This window comes from Cricetulus griseus, assembly GCF_003668045.3.
Source record: "Cricetulus griseus strain 17A/GY chromosome 1 unlocalized genomic scaffold, alternate assembly CriGri-PICRH-1.0 chr1_0, whole genome shotgun sequence".
Lineage (NCBI taxonomy): Eukaryota > Metazoa > Chordata > Mammalia > Rodentia > Cricetidae > Cricetulus > Cricetulus griseus.
The window spans coordinates 128,447,016-128,469,810 of record NW_023276806.1 but is presented as its reverse complement, the minus strand read 5'-3'; the positions used below and the strand labels follow the sequence as shown (position 1 = coordinate 128,469,810).

Genomic DNA, 22,795 nt, shown 5'->3' with positions numbered 1-22,795 from the left:
TGTTTTCAAATATGAGTCTTAAGGATAACAGGAAAATAAAGTTAACATTTGCTTGGAGAAAAATAAAGCTTGAACATCTTAAGCAGCCAATCTTAAAATTATTCACTAATACTGATTTTTGGAAAATTCCATTATGTTTGTTAAGGCATTGTTTGTTTCCCCAAATTGGCTCATAAAAATAGTATGTGGAAAGGAAAACAATATTAGTAAGACAAATGAAAAGGATTCAAAATAAAAGAAGAAGCTTTAGTGAACTCATTTATAGGTAAGAGATCACCAACTGATTACTCAACACCAAACTGTTCTCCCTGAGAACACACACACAAGCTACACTGTCCAGACTGTGCAGGTTGCACTTGGGGATATACATGTATTTATATACACTGTACAGAAAATAGAGGTTAGTAATTTGAAAGAGACCAAGGGGGTAGGGTACATTAGAAGGTTTAGAGAGAAGAAATGTAAAGGGTAAATGTTGTAATTATTCATAATTTCAAGAAAAACAGTTCCAAATCCACAAATATGCTAGAGGCAGTGGCAAGGGTCTGTGATCCTGGCTATAGAGGCTCAAGCAGGAGGATCAGAAGCTTACGGCCTGCATGATAATAGAGGTCAGTTGGAAGTGAATGTGTTACTTTTCATTTTTGCAAATTAATGGAAAACACACTATTACATTTTGGGTGCAGGGGTGTTTTGTGTGAAGAATGTTGAACAAAACAGACTAGGACAAGTTTGTAATTAACCTATGTCATGTAATTATGTGCAACCTGCAATTTCAGGTGAGAAAACATTTGCAAATGGTTGTATACTTATCTCCTTTTCTCATTTAGTGTAGGTGTATAAATTTCTAGTGCACATAAAACATTTTATTTGATTTTGGTTTACTATGTGTTTGCTAAGGCTCACAAAAGAGGATGAAGAATCAATCCATGGAACTTGACTTCATTCTTTTAGGATTGACAGATGACCCACAATTGCAAATTGTGGTTTTCCTGTTCCTCTTTCTCAATTATATGTTGAGCCTGGTAGGGAACTTAGCCATTGTGCTCCTCACCCTGCTGGACCCTCGCCTCAAGACTCCAATGTATTTCTTTCTCCGAAATTTCTCCTTTTTGGAAATCACATTCACAACAGTGTGTATTCCCAGATTCTTGGCGACCATTGTGACTGGAGACAAAACTATTTCTTATAATAATTGTGCAGCTCAATTGTTCTTTTATCTTTTGCTGGGAGTCACGGAATTTTATCTCCTGGCTGCCATGTCCTATGACCGCTATGTCGCTATCTGCAGACCACTGCACTACCCTATCATCATGAACAGCCGAGTGTGTCACCAACTTGTCCTCAGCTCCTGGGTGACTGGGTTCTTGATCATCTTCCCCCCATTGGCCATGGGTCTGAAGCTGGATTTCTGTGATTCCAGAATAATTGATCATTTTATGTGTGAAACTTCTCCTATCCTACAGATCTCTTGCACAGACACCCATGTCCTAGAAATGATGTCCTTTGTCTTAGCTGTAGTGACACTTGTCGTTACACTGATATTAGTGATTCTCTCTTACACTTTCATCATTAAGACTATTATGAATTTCCCTTCTGCACAGCAAAGGACCAAAGCCTTTTCCACCTGCACTTCCCATATGATTGTTGTCTCCATAACTTATGGCAGTTGCATCTTTATGTATATTAAACCATCTGCAAGAGAGAGAGTGACTGTGTCCAAAGGTGTAGCTTTGCTATATACTTCAATTGCTCCTCTCCTGAATCCCTTCATTTATACACTAAGAAACCAGCAGGTGAAAGAAGTCTTCTGGGACATATTACAAAGACTGTGTTTTTCAAAGCACATTTTAAAATTGTGATATACACTGTAATCACATATTAAAAATCGAAAATCTATTTCATATATTTTTATGATTATTGTGTTTTCGTATGTCAGCAGTTACTTCATATATGGGATTTTTTCCCCTTGAAGAACTCTGTATTGCAGTTCTACTTTACATTCTACTTTTCTTTAAAAGATTGTACTATGCAATAACTAACTTCCCTCAATTCCTTTCTGGAAGTACTTTTATGAGTATATATTATTGTTTATTTCACACCCATTTCCAGAAACCATTGTATTCAATAAAATTAACTTTGTATAGTAGCAATATTTTACATATGATTTGTATTTGATTGAATATCAATGCAATATATATCTTTATTATTCTAATCATTGGGAGGTCTCATTACTTTCCTATAAGTTATCTTCAATATCTGTAAAGAACCCAAACACTTAAAGCAAATATTATTATGTGGTGCTAAATTACCATTATATAAACTGTCTCAAATATATTCTGGGACAGATGGGGCAAAGTTTGTGGAACTTGAAATAAAAACCCTTCAAGAGAACATAATCATGACAAGGTGAAAAAAGGATATATACCAGCAATTAATGTAAAAAATAATATGTTAACTTGAAAGAGAGCAAGGAGGGGTATATGAGAAGGTTTGGAAGGAAGGGAGGGAGGAGAGAAATATAATATCAAAATACAAAAAAAATTTAAAAATTAAAACATAAACTAATGTAAAGAAGACTAAGTACAAGAATGTGCAAATTGTACAAGGGTTCTAAACAACTCTAGGCATTGCAAAGTGAGAACAACTAATAATTAAAAGAGCCTTTAAGAGAGTATGGGTTCCCCTTGGGCCCAATTCCCCACGTCCCTTCCTTGGAACTTCCTGGGCATACTCCAAGTGTTTTGGACCCACCCCATCTGGATGGACCACCCTGAGTCTGGCCACACCTCAGTCTTGGCCTCCACTCTGCCCTCCACTTAAGTGAGGAGAACACCATAAGAGGCTGGATCATCCAGAGTTGCCAACATTGAAGTCTTGGCCCACCTACACCCACCAGGACACAAGAGGAGAGTGAGAGACTCCATCTGCATCCACTAAAAGAAGGGTTTGGATGACAGTAATATAAGAACACCCTCAACAATAGTAAGATCAATATGACACCACCAGAATCTAGGGACTCTATACCAGCAAGACCTGAACATCTCAACACAGATGAAGCAGAAGAGAAGGACTTCAAAAACAACTTCATGAAGATGATAGAAATCCTCAAAGAGGAAATGAGAATTTGGAGGAAAAGACAAACCAAAACCTTCAAAAAATAAACAAATCTCTTAAAGAATGCAAAGAAAGCAAAAAAGAAAAATGCAACCAAATAAGTGAAGGAAACAATTTAAGCATTTCAACGATTGAATGCAGAAGTAGAAAGAATAAAGAAAACACAGAATGAGGGGATGCTAGAAAAAGAAAAGTTGGACAAATGATAAAGAACTACAGATATAAGTAAAACCAATAGAATACAAGAGATGGAAGAAAGAATCTCAGGTATTGAACACTCACTAGAGGAATTACGTCATTGACCAAAGAAAATATCAAGTCAAACATATCCCTAGCACAAATTTCCCAGGAAATATGGGGCACCTAAAAAGGCCAAACCTAAGGATACTAGGAATAGAAGAAGATGAAGAAATACAGCTCAAGTGTACACAAAACATATTCAACAAAATCATAGACAAATCTTCCCCAATCTAAAGAAGGATATGCCTATGAAAGTACAAGAAGCTTGTGGAAGACCAAATAGATTGGACCACAAAAAGAAGTTCCCTCACCACATAATAACCAAAACACAAAACTTACAGAATAAAGAAAAAATATTAAGAGCAACAAAGGAAAAACGCCAAGTAACATATAAAGACAAACCTATCAGAATTGCACCTGACTTCTCAGTAGAAACTCTCCAAGCCAGAAGGTCCTGGATAGACGTTCTATAAATGCCAAGGGAACATAAATGCCAGCCTAGATTACTATGCCCAGCAAAGCTTTCAATTACCATAGATGGAGAAAACAAGATATTCTATGACAAAACAAGATTTAAACAATAAATATCACAAATCCAGTCCTACAGAAAGTACTGGAAGGAAAACTACAAACCCAAGGAAGATAACTACACATACAAAAACATAGGCAATAGATAATCCCACTTTACCAAACACCAAAAGAAAAAGAGGGGGGGGGGCGGGAATTCACATACAATACCACCACCACCACCAAATCCAAAACAAACAAGAATCAATGGTCATTAATATTCCTCAATATCAATGGTCTTAACTTGCCTATAAAAAGACATAGGCTAACAGAATGGATACAAAGACAGAATCCATCCTCCTGCTGCATACAAGAAACACATCTCAATGTCAAAGACAGATTTTACCTCAGAGTAAAGGGTTGGGAAAAGATTTTCCAAACAAATGGAACCCCATAAACAAGCTGGTGTAGCTATCCTAATATCTAAGAAAATTAGACTTCAAACTAAAATCAATCAAAAGAGATGAAGAAGGTCATTTCATATTTATCACAGGAAAAGTCCAGTTTAATGAAGTCTCAATTCTGAACATGTATGCCCCAAATACAAAGGCACCCACATTCATAAGAGAAACATTACAGGGAAGGACCCAGGACCAGCACAGAAGATTTGGTGGACTTTGCAGAGCCCCCATTGAGGGTCCTACCCTGACTGGGGAGTGGTGGGTGGATGGGGTGGAGAGTGGGCTGGGGGTGAGGGAGGAGGGCTGGGAGTGACGGGAGGGAGAGGGAGAAGGGACTTGAAATAAGCTTGTTCCCTAACTAGAACTAATAAAATAAAAAAAAAAACATTACTAAAGCTCAAATCACACATACAACCTCACACACTTGTAGTGAGAGACTTCAACACTCCACTCATCACTAGACAGGACCACCAGACAGAAACTTAACAAAGAAACAAAGGATCTAAGAGAAGTTATAACCCAATTGGGTTTAACAGATATCTATAGAACATTCCATCCAAACACAATTGAATATACCTTCTCAGTGCCACATGGAACTGATCACATTTTAGGCAACATAGCAAACCTCATCAGATCCAAAAATAATTGGAATAGCTTCCTGTATCCTATTGGATCACTGTGGTTTAAAGTTAGAATTCAACAACATAAATTGCATAAACCCTACAAACTCATAGAAATTGAACAATGCTCAATTGCACCATTCCTGGGTCAAGGGAGACATACATGGTCCCTTGGAGAAGGGGAAAGGGACTAGCTCTCCTGAGCAAATTGGGAGTGTGGGGGCAGGACAGAGGGAGTTATGTGAAAGAGAAGGGAAGAAGAGGAGGGGAGAGGAAGACATGAGGAAGCAGGAAGATTGAGTTGGGGGAAGAATAGAGAAGACCAGGAATGGTGATACCATAATAGAGGGAGCCATTATAGGTTTAAAGAGAAATCTGGCACTAGGAAAATGTCCAGAGATCTACAAGGATGACCCCAACTAACAATCTAAGCAATAGTGGAGAGGCTACCTTAAGTGCTCTTCTCTGATAATGAGATTGATGACTAACTTACATGCTAACCTACAGACTTCATCTAGTAGCTGATGGAAGCAGAAGCAGACATCCACAGCTAAACACTGAGTCGAACTACTGCAATCCAGTTGCAGAAATGGAGGGATGAGCAAATAGGTCAAGATCAAGCTGGAGAAACCCACAGAAACAGCTGACCCTAAGAGGACCCCAGACTGATAGCCGGAAACCAACATAGGACCAATCCAGACCCTGTGAATGGACTTTGGGAGCCCATTCCACATACAGGGATACTTTATGAGCCTAGACATATGGGGGAGAGCCTAGGCCCTGCTCCAAATGATATGACAGATTTGAAGATTCCCCCATGGAAGCCCTCACCCTTCCTGGGGAGCAGAAAGAGGATGGGATAGGGTGTCGGTGGGGGGCAGTGGAGGAGGGGAGGGAGAGGGAACTGGGATTGACATGTAAAACAAGCTTGTTTCTAGTTTAAATAAAAAAGAAAAAAGAAAATTAAAAAGACTAATTAGAAAGTAAAAAAAAAATGTGGTACAGAACTAAATAGAGACTTCTCAATAAAGGAATCTAAAATGGCTGACAGACACTTAGGAAAGTACTCAATATCCCAGTGGGGATGGAGAATACCAGAACATGGTCCACTGAATCAAAGAAGCAGGGCCCTTATGATCTCAAGGATATTGAAACACAAAGCACAAGGCATGAGTATGACTGTACGAGGTACTCTGTGTATATGCTATGGTTGTGAGCTTGGTGTCCTTCTGAGGCTCCTCAGAGTAAGACTAGGTGTGACTTTGACTCTTTCCTGTTCTTGAGATTCTTTTCCTCCTGCTGTGTTCCCTTGTACATGTTGGATAGGAGAGCCTTTTGTTGTTATTGTTCTGGTTGGTTGTTGTCTCTTGCAAGGCCCCTCTTTTATGAAGGGGAATGGAGGGAGAATCGAGCTAAGGGAGGGAGCAGGGAGGAGGAGTGGAGGGAAGGGAAACTGTAGCTGGGATGTATTATATGGGAGAAGAATCTATTTTCTATCTAAACATAAATAAGCAAATGAAGGCAAGAAAAGGAAAGTATTCAATATCCTTAGCCATCAGGGAAATGCAAATCAAAACAACTCTGTGATACCATTTTTCTCTTGTCAGGATAGCTAAAATAAAAAAACACCAATGACAGTTTATGCTGGAGAGGATGTGGAGAAAGGGGAACACTCCTCTACTGCTGGTGGGAGTGCAAAGTTATACAGCCACGCTGTAAGTGAGAGCACATGGACCCCTGTCATAAAGCTGGGGAACCAGCATTGGACTGAACCAAGCCCTCTGAATATGGATGCTAGAATATGGGATCTGTAACAGTGGAGCCAGTTTTTATCCCTAGTGCACAAACTTTGGGAGCCCATTCCTTATGAAGGGATGCTATTGCAGCCCAGATGCATGAAAGAGAGCCTAGGCCCTCCTCTAAACGATTTGAAAAACTTTGATGATCTCCTGAGGAAGGCCTCACTATCTTTGGGGAGTGGGTAGGATCTGGGTTGACAGGGGTTGCTGGGGGTTATGGGAGGATGGGAAGGTGAGGTAATGGGAGGATTGATATGTAAAATAAGATTGCTTCTAAAATAAAAAAAAGAGCCTTTAAGAGTTTGTCTGGAGAGAAGTAAAGATGATTTGGAGGTAAAAATCCTTTCTATGCCAGTGTGAGCACTCATGTTTGATTCCCAGAATTCATGGTGAGAATTTATTCCCCCTAAATTTCCTCTGATATCCATACATGGGCACACATGCACTTTACATCCCCATAACAGACACCACTCCTCACATTGTCAGACATTCTCTCTGTGCCTATGCACTGAGTGGGACTATGTACTCAGTGAGGCTATGTACCACTCAGTAAAAGATAACACCTAAACTTCTAAAACACAAAGATGCCTGTCTCACAATTCCATTAATGTGATAATGAAGGTGAAACCAACACTAAGATTACAGAGGTGAATGGATCAAAACATTATAGGGTCTGTTACTAATCAAAGTTTGTGGAGCTTAAATCTATCATGTTAATAATTTCCAAATATTTAAATATTTGTTAATTATATTGCATATATTTTGTTGTACAAAATTTATATTAAATACATGCCTATATTGCCAAATAATCAAACCATATATCTGTGACCTCACACATTTTTCATTTCTTTATGATATTCCAAGTTATTATTTCTAATGTTTGTTAGTTGAGATATCTGGGATATATCATTATATATTTGACATGCCCCTTATGTCTTGAAGCATATTCTATACTGAGTTGTTACAATTAGAGAAGTCATTGGAAGTGTGTGCAATCAGTATTTGATTTTTTAATTTTAGAGAGGTTACTCTTGTAAATAGTATCAGACATAGTCTGATAGACAGGGGGCTGGTGAGGGTTGTTGATTTAAAGGTTTTTGTAAATTTTGAGACACTATGTAAACATAACAGTGGGACTAGCATATAGATAAAGTCAGATCAGTAAGAGAGAGGAATAGAAGCTTAACTAAAATTTAAGATTGTAAAGCTAATCAAATGATTGTTACTGAATTAAGTCACATACCCTTTCTTCTGCCTATCATTTCTTTTGGGTTTTAGTTCTTTAACTCATCCACTGAGTCTGTAGGTGCTTTCTCCCCATATCTCCCACGTCCTCTCTACCTTCTAGATTGAGTCCATGTTCAGAGTCATGGTTTCCTGGGGTTCATATTACTGTTCTAACTGTTCTTATGAGTGTAGGCTTTAGGGTCATTTCACGGATACTTATCTGTATGCGTCTTTTAATAAGGAAGAGCTAGGAAATTATCTCATTTTATTTTGTTGCAGTGATTTTCTTAACTATGAACTATTTAGTTTATTGATTTGGAGTATTTTATTACCTAATGTGATAATATAATCAAAGTTTTCTGCCTTGCCTCACAATTCCTAAATAACTGGAACTTTACAACGTGAAACAGCCCCCACTGTCTTTAAAGTGTGACATAAGTGACTATTCTGATGTCTCTGGCTTTAGAAGTGAGCTGCCCACTCTCTTAGCCACTCTAAAAGATTGTTATCCAAAAAACCAGAAAAGTTATCATTATTACTTTCAGTGCACTTTTTAACTGAACCTCCCCAAAGCACACCCAAAGTCTTAAAGGGGTTTAAGAAAACACATCAATAATTTCTTTTTGCCGCCAGGCGTTGGTGGCACATGCCTTTAATCCCAGCACTCAGGAGGCAGAAGCAGGCGGATCTCTGTGAGTTCGAGGCCAGCCTGGTCTCCAGAGTGAGTGCCAGGATAGGCTCCAAAGCTACACAGAGAAACCCTGTCTTGTAAAACCAAAAAAAAATTATTTTTGCCTTAGTAATTTTATTCTGTCTCATACAACAGCAGTTGCTGTATTGCTTTGAATTAACACACTTCTTTCATGTCTTCTACAGAAATAATTGACTTCAGTTTTCATTTTGATATAATTTGATATCCATATGGCTAGAATGACTATGGAAAGAGAGAGAGAAGAAGGAAATAAAAAACAAACCCAATATGAGATTTTCTTCACTTTCTAACTAAAACTGGTTAAATTCTTGCATTAATTCTTCATTCTTTGAATTTGTCTTTGCAGTAATTCATGAACTGTGCTGTCAATAACATTTCTGAGGCATTTAAGCAGAAAATGATGTAAAACTATCAGGACAATTAACATATACATTAAGATATATTCACTTTTTTTCATCATCTTCCGTTCTCATCACTTTCCTAAACATTGTCACTACATTTTGAAATCATTTGAATGTGTCATATCTTTATTGAATAAAGATGTTATTCATCTCTAATATTTATTGAGATAGAGATGTTTTCATCTCTTACTATCTTATTGAAAGGAAAACAAATGATAAATTGAAATAAAAAAACTTAGGAACAGCTGTTTTTCAAAAGACATTTTATGATTGAGAAGGAATCCATACATTCAGAAAAAAACCAGTTGGAAATAACTTATCTGCAAAGGACTTGTTCCTAGAATGCATAAAAACTCCAAATGTAATAATAAGCATAAAGGGCTATGGAAATAGCTCACTGGGCAAGACACTTGCTATGCAAGCATGAAGACCCGAGTTTCACCCCTATGCAATCATAGGAGAGGTAAAATGTTTCCTCAGTTCTCCAGGGGGCAGTCAGGAATACCCTGGAGCTAGCTTGCCAAAGGCCTAGCCAAAGAGTGAGCTCCAGATTCAGTGACAGACCCTGGCACAACAAATAATTTCAGGAGTGACAGAGATACCTAATATCCTCCTCTTGTATCTGTGTGTCAGTCCTGTTGTGTCTAGAAGGCCTTGTTTTCTTACTGTTGTCCATCCCCATTGGCTGTTAAAATCATTCTGTCTCTTCTTTCACAGTTCACTGAGCCCTGAGCAGAGGGATTTGAGGAAGACATCTTTTTTAGGACAGTGTTTCAAGGTTTCCTACTCTCTGCACATTGTGCAGTTGTGAGTGTCTATATTTGTTCTCATAGCCTACAAGACAAAGCTTCTCTGATGATGGCTAAACAAGACATTGAGAGCAGAATATTTAACAATATTTAATTGCTACATTTCTTTAGCAAAACAATAGTATTTGGTTTTCTCTATGTCCCTGGCTTATCTGATTTCAGGTTCTTAGACACTCAGGCAATGCTGGGCATGGGGTTCACCTAATGATGTGGGCATTTGTACCAGGACATATCTTTTTAAAAAAAATTTTATTAGTTCAAATTAGGAACAAGCTTGTTTCACGTTAATCCCTTCTCCCTCTCCCACCCATCACTCCCATCCCTCCTCCCCCACCCCTGACTTCCCAGGCAGGGTAAGGCCCTCAATGGGGGCTCAGCAAAGTCCACCACATCATCTTGGGCTGGGCCTAGGCCCTTTCCCATGCGTCCAGGGCAAGAGTGCATCCCTTCACGTGGGATGGGCTCTCAAAGTCCCTTCTTACACCAGGGAAAAATACTAATCCACTACCAGGGGCCCCCTAGAGTGCAGAGGCCTCCTCATTGACATCCATGTTCAGGGGCTAGGACATATCTTAACAGCTGATATTACACTAAATTAAATTTTTTAAATAGATGAATTTTTAGAAGCATTTGGCTTACCAAAAATAAACAGAAGAAAATCAACAATTTAAACCTATAGCCCACAACAAGATTGAAACACTGATAAAAGACTTTCTCAACTAGTAAAGGAAATAATTTCAAACTTGTAAAATAAAGCCACTATTACACTGACACCAAAATTATAGTAAGGCACAACTTTAAAAAAAAGGAGAGAAAGAAAAATAATGTAGACCTATTTTCACAATGCATTCAGATGTACAACACTCAACAAATATTTGCAAAGAGAATTTAAGATCACATCAAAAAGGTCACTTATCATGATCAAGTTGGCTTCATTCAAACTATTTAAAGATGGTTCACCATTCATAAATCAATTAATGAAATTTATCATATAAAAGGATTCAAAGACAGAAATTATAGAATCATCAAAATAGATTAAGACGAGGCCTGTGAAATTCAGGAGGCTAAGTTTTGGAAGGAGAATCTTCCAACATAATACAGACATACTTGCCAAACACAGACAGTATAATGATTAAAGAAGAAAAACATCAAAACATTCCGCTAAAGAACAGGGGAATAAGTATAATACATTATCTTCATGCCTAAACTGTATAGAGCTTTAAATCCTAGCTAGAACAATATTACAGAAGGAAATTAAAGGGATAAAAATATGAATTGAGAAGTTAAAACAGTCCTATTTGCGGATGATATAATTTATATGTGATTATAAAGAGTTCACCAACTGGGAAAAAACACTTAGAGATAGCAGATAAGATATAAAATTATCAGACATAAGTCAATAGTTTTCCTATATATCAGTGGTAAATATAGCAAAATAAATCATGGAAACAATCCCATTACAATACAACTTTCTCTTCACTTTCTTCATCTCTTCTTAAATTGCAAGTAAAACTAACAAAACAAAATAAAGGATCTCTACAAAAAAATTCTTTGATGTACTCAAGAGAGAAATTTGAAAGACAATAGAAGGAAAGTCTTCCTGTGTAGATTCATGGATTGAAAGAAATCAATATTGTGGAGATGGTCATAGAACCAAAACCAATATATAGATTCAATTTGGTCCCAGTAAAATGTCACGGCCTTCTTTATAGTCACATTAAAAAACATTAAACTCTATATAGAAGCACAAAAGCCCAAGGTTAGCCAAAACAACCCTGAACAGAAATAATACTACAAGAGGCCCCAACCACTATATCTGATTTCAGGTTATACATCAGAACCATAGCAATAATGGTCAGCCTGAAAACACAACAAAACTAGAATCATACAGCAGGTTCTAGTCTCTTCAGTGCATGAAAATATAGGACAGGCTATAGTATGAAAAGATAGCTCATAGAATAGAAGAAATCTTTGCCAGCATTATCACCAATTGGATTAATATCTAGAGTATAGGAAGAAGAACTCAAAAATCAAGAGAACAATCCACCCAATCAGAAAGTAGGCTGTGGATCTGATCAGAGAATTCATAAAAGAAGAAATAAAAATGACAAGTGAACATTTTAAAATGTGTTCCATTTCATTACACATTCCTTTATATGCTTCATATTTATCATCGCAGTGTGCTTCGATCTTTGTTTTATTGAATCTAACAAGGTACTTCCTTCTACAAGACTACTTTAATCTTCAGATAGTCTACTGACTTTCCACAACAACAGCCATTATACATTATAGAATAATTTCATGCTCTGTGTTTGTCTCTAATTTTAGCAAAGCAAAATATTAAACAGTGAATAAAATGCTTAGCAATTAGTACACATATAGAAGTAATTCAGAATGTCAAATAACAATTACTTGTACAATACATCTAGTATTTAAACATGTAATTTATGAGATGAGAGATTTTTGAGTAAAGATAGAATTACACATTGTCGATGGAAGAAGCAGTTTCCTCATAGTGATTCAGAAGATGTATTCTGAAAGATGTTCAAAGAGCAATTAGAATTCTTAATATGATCTAAGCAGTAAAAGGGAGGAATGACATAGGCCACAATGGGTATATTTGACAATCAATCATTTTCATTTTTTCAGTCATGTTACAAGAGCATGCTATTGGGGCCTAAATCTTAACCCATTGTTTTGAGAAGAACACAATTTGTGAAGCATCTGTTTGAAAGCATCCTTCACCTGCTGGTTCCTTAGGGTGTAAATGAAAGGGTTTAGCAGAGGGGCCACAGAAGTGTTGAGCACAGCTACACCTTTATTTAAAGTCACCCTCTCCTTGGCTGATGTTTTCATGTACATGAAGATACAACTCCCATAAGTGATGGAGACAACGACCATGTGTGAGGAGCAGGTGGAAAAGGCCTTTTTCCGTTGTTGAGCTGAAGGGAACTTTAGGATGGTTTTGATGATGAGTGTGTAAGAGAGGATCACCAAGATCAAGGTAATGACAAGTGTCATTACAGCTATGACAAAAGCCATCCATTCTATGAAACGTGTATCTGTGCAAGACAGCTGGAGGACAGGAGAAGTGTCACATAGGAAGTGATCTATCAGTTTGGAAGCACAGAATTCCAGTTTGAGTCCCAACATCAAAGGGGGGAAGATGGACAAGAACCCAGTCACCCAGGAGCTGATGACCAGTAGGTGACACACTTTGCTGTTCATGATGATGGGGTAATGCAGTGGTTTGCAGATGGCTACATAGCGATCATAGGACATGGCAGCCAGGAGGTAAAACTCTGTGATTAGTAATAGAAAGAAGAAGAATAATTGAGTCAGACAAGCTCCATAGGAAATTGTTTTGTCACCAGTGAGACTGCTTATCAAGAATCGTGGAATGCAGGAAGATGTGAATGCAATTTCTAAGAAGGAGAAATTCCTGAGGAAGAAATACATTGGAGTCTTGAGGCGGGAATCCAGCAGGGTGAGGAGGATGATCACTAAGTTCCCCATCAGGCTTAAGATGTAATTGAAAAACAGAAACAGGAAAATCAGAATTTGTAGCTGAGGGTCATCTGTCAGTCCCAGCAAAATGAACACAATCTCTACTGACTGGTTCTTCATTACTCTTTTATTCCAACATGTCTACAAAAGAACTTCAGACAAATTACACACTTAAAAATAATTTCCAGCTTATGAAATTTCTTAGTCAGAAGTTTAACCAGTGTGCATATATTTTATAAATTATTTTAGTATTTATCCATGAACCTGGTGTCCACCTCATTATTATGTTTAAAAGAATAATAATTCCCCTTCTTGTAAAGAATTGAGTATGCCATAATTGTGCATTTATGGAAAGAATATTGGTCATTTGAAATATAGGTCTTTTTTGTTGTTGTTGTTTTTTCGAGACAGGGTTTCTCTGTGTAGCTTTGGAGCCTATCCTGGCACTCGCTCTGGAGACCAGGCTGGCCTCAAACTCACAGAGATCCGCCTGCCTCTGCCTCCCGAGTGCTGGGATTAAAGGCCACCAACGCCTGGCTGAAATATAGGTCTTCAGTTTCATTAATCTTTGCTCACCTTTCCTATACTTTATTTCATTATACTTTTCAGGTTTGCAATATTTAAAATTTTGTGGTTATATTAGATAACTCTGTGTATTCCCATTAGTCATAAAGGTTCTAATTTAGGGATACACATATCCAAGATTTCTAAGAAATAAAAACAACAAAGGATTTAAGCAAATGGTAACATGAAATGAGATTCTTGTAGGGTCAGGATGGTGATGATCTGAGTAAAATGCTTAGAAAATAATTGGGAAGCGTGAAGAACATACAATTTCAAACTGAATCAACATCTCTACATGCTACCATAATCTCTGTTTTTTAATAGTATTATTTCCCTCTCATGTTTTCTGACTTATGACAAGTGAGAGGGGGGCAAAGATTGGTATGAAAAGTATTAACTAGTGTTTCACCTATAAATATCTGAAGTAGATATTCAAGACTCATCCATGTTTAGAAAAAGTTTAATAACACAAATACTTTATATTTCTAGAGTATGTTGATTCAGCATTAAGCCTTCATTTATTCTACCAATTTAATAGTTTTATAAGTGTCAAAAGTTTCAAGTGAATAATTACAATAATATACTTAAAGCTTAGTAGAAATTTCCTGCTTTTTTTTCTAATTCATTGAAACTAAGATAACATGTAATTTCCTCCTAATTAATTTGTAAAGTAAACTCAAAATAACAAACAAATAATAATATGCATTTGGAATTTAATACATATATCCATAGATTCAATCTTGGTCTCTGTCGGTAACTAGAATTTGTTTATTGAGTCTATTATAACCAATTCAACAAAACTTAAACTAACCAGTCATTAGTGATTTTTAAAAAATAATTAATTATATTGTTTTCCTAATATTTTCTTGTAATAAACATGGATGAATTCAATTGTTTTCCTTATAAGAATTCTAAATGGTGCATCTTTGGTAAAGTTCCAGATAATACTTACTTCCAATACAATTTCATTAGTATCAGTTTTGTGCTGGTACCATTGATTATTGATGCAACAGAGCAGTTTTCATATTTCCATGGTTTAAAGTAGATAGGATCTGGCTCTCTGCCCTATGCCTGCTGCCTAAGACTAGAAGAGAGGGACAGACCCCACCTGCACCCACTGGAAGAATGGATGCGAAGACAACAGAATAAGAACACACTCAACAACAGAAAGACCAATTTGACACCACCAGAATCTAGGGAGTCCACACCAGCAAGAACTGAAAAGCCCAACCCAGAGGATGAAGAAGAGATGGACCTTAAAAATTATATTATGATAGAGATCATTAAAGAGAAAACAAGAATATCCCTTAAAGAAATAGAAGAAAAAACAAGCAAAAAATTACATGAAATTGAGGAAAAGACAAACCAAAAACATTCAAGAAATAAACAAATCTCCTAAAGAATGTAAAGAAAAGGATAAAAAGAAAAACATTTACCATTTCTAAGACTTTATGTTTGGTTGTTTACTTATTTATATTTTAGTATGTTACCAAATACGATCAAGTAAAAAGCATTCTGGTTTTCATTTGTTGCAGGGGGCTCACCAGGAAATTCTGCTTTGAGAAGTCTTAGTTTTAAAATTATTTTTATTATTTTGCAAAATTATGATATTTTTGAAAGCTTTTTATGTAAAATTTTATCTTAATTCTAATTAGAATTCACTTCATGGAACATTTCTTTTACGAAGTTTTGGTGATATCTCTAGGGAAAAAAATTTACTAACTTTTTATTGTCATAATAAAAATTTAAGACATTTGAAGAAGAAAATGCATAAGATCATGTCTTCTAAACTGATGATAAACTAAAATTATTTGTAGCCTGTGAACTGTAAGTTATTGTTTTTTACATTTTTTAATTTAAATTAGAAAACAAGCTTGTTTTACATGTCAATCCCAGCAGAAAACACTACAAATAGAAAAATTATTAAAAATCAACAATTGGAAAAATGTCCTCCCTTTTGTCTTTTACAGAAATTTATAAAAGGAGATATCTGTGCATTTGGGTCTGTAAATTCTTGTAAGATTTGCTTATTTTGTGCATATGGTGTTCTATTGACACATAGAACCTACCTGCCAGAAGAGGCAAGCATCAGCTCTCATTATAGATGGAGTGAGACAATGTTCTTAGCTATCTCTCCAGTCCCTGTAAAGTGTTTCCACAGTAACTGAAGACTTGGGATAGGACACTCAGGCAGATGAAGCAGCCTGAGATAAAGAAACCAAGTGTATCAAACCAACTTTGGTTTAGCAGAAAATTCATCATCCTGGTATTTATTTAACTCTGATGTAACTTTAGACTTTTAAAAACAACAGTGTCATGGACTCTAAGGTTCTTCAGGAAATAAATGTATTCATTAAACAACATATTTTATAATAGTCTCACTGAGGAAATTTGTGCCACTGGCATTGGTATCTATGTCTAATTATATAATACTTGCTCTACAGTTTTCTCATTTGAACCTATTGATTTTTTTTTTGCTTCAACAATTACCTATACCACACATTCTCAGAGTATACTATAAGGGAAAACAATATCATGAGAATATATGACTCACAGGGCAAGACATACAATTGTATTTAGTTTCATTGAATAGTAAGACTATTATGTAAGTTCTCTGATGTTAAGACCTTTTTGCATCTTACAGTCACTTGTCATTGTATCTCTATAGGTAAACATAAAAATATACTAAAATACTTACCATTTATTAGTTTAAAAGCTTCCCTTGGTTGTGCATCTTGATTCTAGTAAATGTGCACTTCCATATTTCAGCCATTATCCTGGTAATAAAATGCTTGGATGGACCATCTCTACTCATTTCATTCTAATCTAAAATACACAACTGACTGACTTTCTTGTTGTCGTAGAGATATTATATTTCCTAATTTGTTTGGTAGGAAGGTGTAAGGAATTGTCATTTCTATTACTACAACTCACTTGTCTGAAGTATTGTAAACTTTGCAAAGGGTAACATGCAGCACGATATGAAAATTCACTGTCTGTGTTGTAAAGGAAGAGCTGTGCCTCTGTGTCTTATTGGAAGCACTGAAGAACAATGAATTCTCAGGGTGACTGCAAACCAAGACCATCATTTATCCTAAGGGACTGCTGAAAATAGATACAAAAGTACTTTTTAATGGAAATAAAAAAAATATGCTTGCAGAGAATTTGTTACTGATTGATTTTTTTGTTTAATTTTTTATGAGACAAGGTTTCTCAGTGTATCCATGGCTCTCCTGGAGCTCACTCTGTAGACCAGGCTGACCTTGAACTCACAGAGATCCACCTGCCTCTGCCTCCTGAGTGCTGGGATTAAAGGTGTGTGCCACCAGTGCCCAGCCTTGCATTTTACTTGCAGATCCATAAGAAGATGATTTTTATAGGAACTATGATGCCAGGTTAGATCTGTGATTTAATGGGACTTTCTGAGTTAGCCTAACAGATACTGATGGTTAAGACAATTAGTAAAGATGATTAGTGAAATGGTCTAGTTTTCTGCCAATTGCTCCAATAAGAGATACAAAAAGGGAAAAAATAGACTGAAATTTACCTTCTCTTTCACTAGATATGAGATTTACAGAGAATAAAAAATAAGAACAAGCATGTTTTATGCATTATAGACTCACAAACTCTGCTTTACAGAAAGCAATTATATACCTACACCCATGATTAGGCCTGAGTTCCTTGATTATATGACTTACAGAATAAGCATAGACCCCAGTATGCACCTTAAAAAAACAAAGTTATGAAAGGAGATTAAATGACCCTATTGTGTATAAAAAATAGATGGTAGCTGGCCACTTGAATTAAGTTTTGTAGGAATCCGCTACACTGAAATTGCAAACATCTGCCTGTTTAAAAAAGAACTGACTAAAATATACTTGGCTTGATTAAAACTTTGCTATCAATTATAAAAGAATCATTGCTTTGACATGAAGATGTGATGGTGGGAAAATTAATACAAAGAAAAATGTTTAGTTATTTGTGGGCTTTTAAGAAAAACATGTAACTTGTGATTTTTGTAATTTCTTCTTATGTAAAGATTTTAATTTGTTTTTGGAAAATATGTAAGTTATTGGTTGTGAGGTAATCTTTTCTTGCATAGTAATCTTTGTATGAGGATGTATAAAAGGGATAAGAGAAAAATAGATAGTGGAAGGAAAGACATAGAAGAAAAAAACATCAGGGAAAAGGTAGAAGGGGAATAACTGGGGGAAAAAGTAAAAGAAAAACTGCATGGTCAAAGAACAGAACAGAGTAAGACACACAGCACAAAGTAAAGGAAAATGAAGAGTTAAGCTCTGCCCTTCACATAAAGTTCCTGTGTATGACTCTGGGAACTCCTGTCCTGGGGACTTCAGGCAAGTCCACTCACCCTTAACAGAATAAGCAACCTCAAGCTGATGACATCTCTGTACTAGTTCTGCTCCTACACACTGGGAGAGGGAGTGCCTCAGACCAGCCTGCACCCACCATGAGACCCATCAGAGTATTAGACCTGCTTGCACCCACCAGGAATAAAACCTTGGAATCATACCCACCAGGAGAGGAAGAGACCCCGTGTGACCCACTGGAAGAAGGGATCGGAAGACAACAATATAAGAACACATTCAACAACAGAAAAACCAATAAGATGCCACCAGAGTCTAGGGATTCTACAGCAGCAAGACCTGAACATACCAACACAGAAAAGAAAAACCTTAAAAACAACTTCATGAAGGTGACAGAGACCCTAAAAGAGGAAATGAGAAAATCCTTTAAAGAAGAAAGGATAAAGCAAAAATTGGAAGAAACTATTCAAACAGTGCAAAGTTTGTAAGCTGAAATAGAGACAATAAAAAAAAACACAGTCTGAGGGAATGCTGGAATTAGAAAAGATGGGCTATCAATCAGGAACTACAGATGCAAGCATAACCAACAGAATACAAGAGTATTATGAGAAGTTACAGGTTATGATATCTTTATTCAAGTAATACCGGCCAAGCACAAGCTAGAGCATGCCCAGAGACAGCAGGCTAGAGAGGCCAGAGAGAGGGAGCTCCCTGTGTCTCTGCTGCCCCTTAAGAATTCCCCACCCACGTATCATCCTGAACCTCCCCTGACCACGCCCTGACAGGCATAGTCAAGCTACAGCTGTAGCTAGCTCCTAGGAGGCTACAGTGCCTCCCTACAATTCCCCTTTTAGTCTAAAAGAGGATTAAAACTTAATAGTATAAAACATCCAAAATTAACAATCATAAAGGTGAAATACAAGAAGATACAATAATCTGCTATTGCACATCCTAACTATGTCTATTTTGGCTAAGCCCTAAAGTCATCTGAAAGGGGTGTCCAACCTGAACACCTCCTTCCAATCCCAACTCTAAACCATAAGAAAGTTATTCCTAACTAGGCTGACACTACCCTAATAGACAATAATGGGGAATAGGGGTGTAGCATCTGCCAAGTTACTTCCTGCTGAAATGGGACGATGGTAGCCTTGTGGGGTCCTGTGGAAAGAAAATGTTAGCAGAGTGAAAGTCTCTAATGGGTTATCTCCAGTCCATGTTAGATGGGATTTGCTTGATTGAAGATCTATGATGAAATCCTCAACTTGATTGAAGCCAGCATTAGAAGCTCTGGTCGGAGTGTCAGTTGAAATGGAGTAAGTTGGATCCAGTGCAGTCTAGGAGGTATGGCCCAATTCCTCTGGAGCATCCAGGAATTGTTGTTAGGCAGGTCTTCATTGGCTGTATGGGACTCAAATATAAGTGTTAGCAGAGATATGTTTGCTTGTATATGTATGTACACTGGGAAAGGCAACCCTGGGAAAACAACAATTATGAGAGGGTGTACGCCTTGAAAGAAAGCCAAGAAAAGACAAAAGATAGTCCTCAAATTCTTCATTTATTCTGTATTACATCAATTGGCTTCTTGATATAATACAGAAACTCTAAAATTTAGTTAAACAACATACTTGGATTTTAGGGGAGGAAAGCCAAATCCAACTCTAAATCCAGTGTTGATTTATTTGAATAGGGTCTAGGAAATGAAGAGAAATAAAATTACTTGAGATACTGCTGTAAAGTTTACGGTATGGCACTTTCCTTTTGTTTGATGGTTATAGCTACTCTCTTTTCCTTAAATATCTACCCATATAATGTCCTTTGACTTCTGGAGATGAGTTTTCCTGTGAAGATAAAAACAAAGCACTTCCCTTTCCTTTGGGAGGCTTTTATTTAGTTTATGAGATATACCTCAGTAAATACCTGTCAGTCATCCTTGTCAAGAGGGTTATGGCATCCAAAGTTTTTCTTCTGTGGAAACAAATGCAAAACCTACCCCAACGTAACATAGGTCCAGGTTTCCATACCGAGGTCAGTACATCTTTGAAGTACACTGGTTAATTCAGTTCAGCAGGTTTTTCTATAGTCCAGTGTCTTTCCACAGCTGTTTGTCCTTTGTCATTGGCATTAAGAAAGTTTAGTGTCAATAAAGCAATATGTAACCTATGTTTGGGGGGTTTAGACTTACCAGCTTGTCTATGGAGAATCTCCTTAAGCATCCCATTAGATCTTTCAACAACTGCTTGTCCTGTAGGATTGTGTGGTATACCTGTGACATGCTTTATGTTATAATATTTGAAGAACTGTTCTATTTTTGTGGAGACATATGCTAGAGCATTGTCAGTTTTTATCTGTGCAGGTATACCCATAACTTCCATCACCTCTAGCAGGTGTGTAATGACAGAATCAGCTTTTTCAGAGTTGAGAGCAGTAGCTCATTGGAAACCTGAGAATGTGTCAATAGTATGATGCACATATTTCAAATTTCCAAATTCTTTAAAATGAAAGACATCCATCTGCCAGATCTCATTCCTCTGAATGCCTTTAGGATTACAGCCTGCTGGCAGCAGAGTTTGGTTATAAAAGGAACAAGTAGGACAGTTTCTCACTATCTCCTTGGCTTGTGGCCAAGTGGTAGAGAAGTCCTTTTTTAAACCTTTGCTATTTGCATTATGTTTTTTATGAAATTCTGAGGCTTCTAGCATAGTGCCAATTAATAAACGATCAGTCTCATCATTGCCTTGTGCTAGTGGGCCTGGCAGACCCATATGGGATCTGATATGCATAATGTATAGAGGATTACTTCTGTTTCTGATTGTTTCCTGTAATTGTAAGAACAACGAGGTTAATTCAGTATTATCAGGGACACCTTGTTGGCGTCCTCCCTTGCCAGTGGATCACATCCTGCCGCTGGAGCAAGAGCGGAGGGAAAAAGGGATACTTTTGGTTTCCTTTGCTTAAATATGAGTCTCCTTGCTATGGCACTTCCTGCCTGGATCACCACTTCTCTACTACATTTCCCAGAATCCTCTTTGACTCCTAGTCCCCTCTAACTTGCTATCTCATTGGCCAAACAGTATTTTATTCAATAATAATAAGATAAGCATACACAGAAGTACCTTCCCCATCAACAAATTCTGTGGTGTCTATGCATAAGACAACTCTCTCTGCATATTGGGAATCAGTAACAATATTAAGAGTTTCTGTGAAATCCATAAGCACCATGAGAATTGTATATAATTTTGCCTTCTGTACAGATGTATATGGACTTTGAACTACTTTACTTACCTCACCTGCTTTATAACCAGCCTTACCTGACTTGTTAGCATCAGTGTAGAAGGTAAGAACTCCAGAAATGGGAGTTTGTCTTACAATGCATGGAAGAATCCAGACTGTCTTTTTTATGAATTTAATTCTGTTGGTTTCACCAGCTCACTCCTTTGCTCTTTTCTCCTCCCTCTTTGTTACTGGATTCCAGGAGTTCAGTTCAGTGTTTACCTGTAGGTATCTGCTTCTGCTTACATCAGCTACAGTGTGAAGGCTCTAGGGTGGCATATAAGGTAGTCATCAATTTCATTATCAGGGAACGGCATTCAAGGAAGCCTCTCCACTATTGCTTAAATTGACAGTTGGTGTTATCCTTGTAGATCTCTGGAATTCTCCCTAGTGCCAGATCTCTCCTCAGATCTATAATGTCTCCATCAATTATGACATCTCTCATCCTGTTCTCCTCTATTCTTCACCATACTCAATCTTCCTGCTCCCCCATTTCCTCCTCTCCCCTCCTTTTCTCCCCCTCTAATTCTGCCAGCTCCTTCTCCCATCCATCCCCCCCATGTTCCCAATAGGCTCAAGAGATCCTAACCCCTTCCTCTTCTTCAGGGTATCATGCATGTCTCTCTTAGGGTACTCCCTGTTTCCCAGCCTCTTGACCAAAGAAAATCATAGCACAAAATGTCCCTAACACAAAATGTCCAGGAAATACAGTACACTGAGAAAAGGTTAAACCCAAGAATAATAGGTATAGAAGAAGGTGAAGAAACCCAACTCAAAGGTGCAGAAAAAAATTCAACAAAATCATAGAAGAAAACTTTCCCAACCTAAAGAAAGACATGCCAATGAAAGTACAAGAAGCCTACAGAGCACCAAACAGAGTGAACCACAAAGTTCCCTGTCACATAATAATCAAAACACCAAAATACAGGCTAAAGAAAGAATATTAAGAAGAGCAAAGGGAAAAGGCCAAGTAACATATAAAGGCAAACCTAGCAGAATTACACCTGATTTTTCTATGGAAACTCTGAAAGCTGGAAGGTCCTGAATATTTTACAAACACTAAGAGACCACAGACGCCAGCCCAGACATTACACCCAGCAAACTTTCAACCAGTATAGATGGAGAAAACAAGACATTGCAACATAAAACCAGATTTAAACAATACACATCCACTAATTCAGCCCTACAGAAAGTACTGGAAGGAAAACTCCAAACTGAGGAAGTTGACTACAC

The 22,795-nt window shown here is 37.2% G+C and overlaps 2 protein-coding genes across 2 annotated transcripts; one reads left to right on the top strand and one right to left on the bottom strand.

Annotated features, from left to right (window-relative positions):
• The first annotated feature begins 908 nt into the window (after nt 1–908).
• Nucleotides 909–1,862, top strand: LOC100771440 (olfactory receptor 6C6). Its single transcript, XM_027391891.1, has one exon. The coding sequence runs from the start codon at nt 915–917 to the stop codon at nt 1,860–1,862; it is 948 nt and encodes a 315-aa protein (XP_027247692.1). The 5' UTR covers nt 909–914.
• Nucleotides 1,863–12,560: 10,698 nt separating this feature from the next.
• On the bottom strand, nt 12,561–13,526 carry LOC100769519 (olfactory receptor 6C6). Its single transcript, XM_027391844.1, has one exon. It carries the CDS (start codon nt 13,518–13,520, stop codon nt 12,561–12,563), a length of 960 nt encoding a protein of 319 aa, XP_027247645.1. The 5' UTR covers nt 13,521–13,526.
• Nucleotides 13,527–22,795: the final 9,269 nt, after the last annotated feature.

What these genes read in the sequence shown, in the direction of transcription:
- LOC100771440 (XM_027391891.1), top strand. Translation starts at nt 915, where the DNA reads ATGAAGAATCAATCCATGGAACTTGACTTCATTCTTTTAGGATTGACA.
- LOC100769519 (XM_027391844.1), bottom strand. Translation starts at nt 13,520, where the DNA reads ATGAAGAACCAGTCAGTAGAGATTGTGTTCATTTTGCTGGGACTGACA.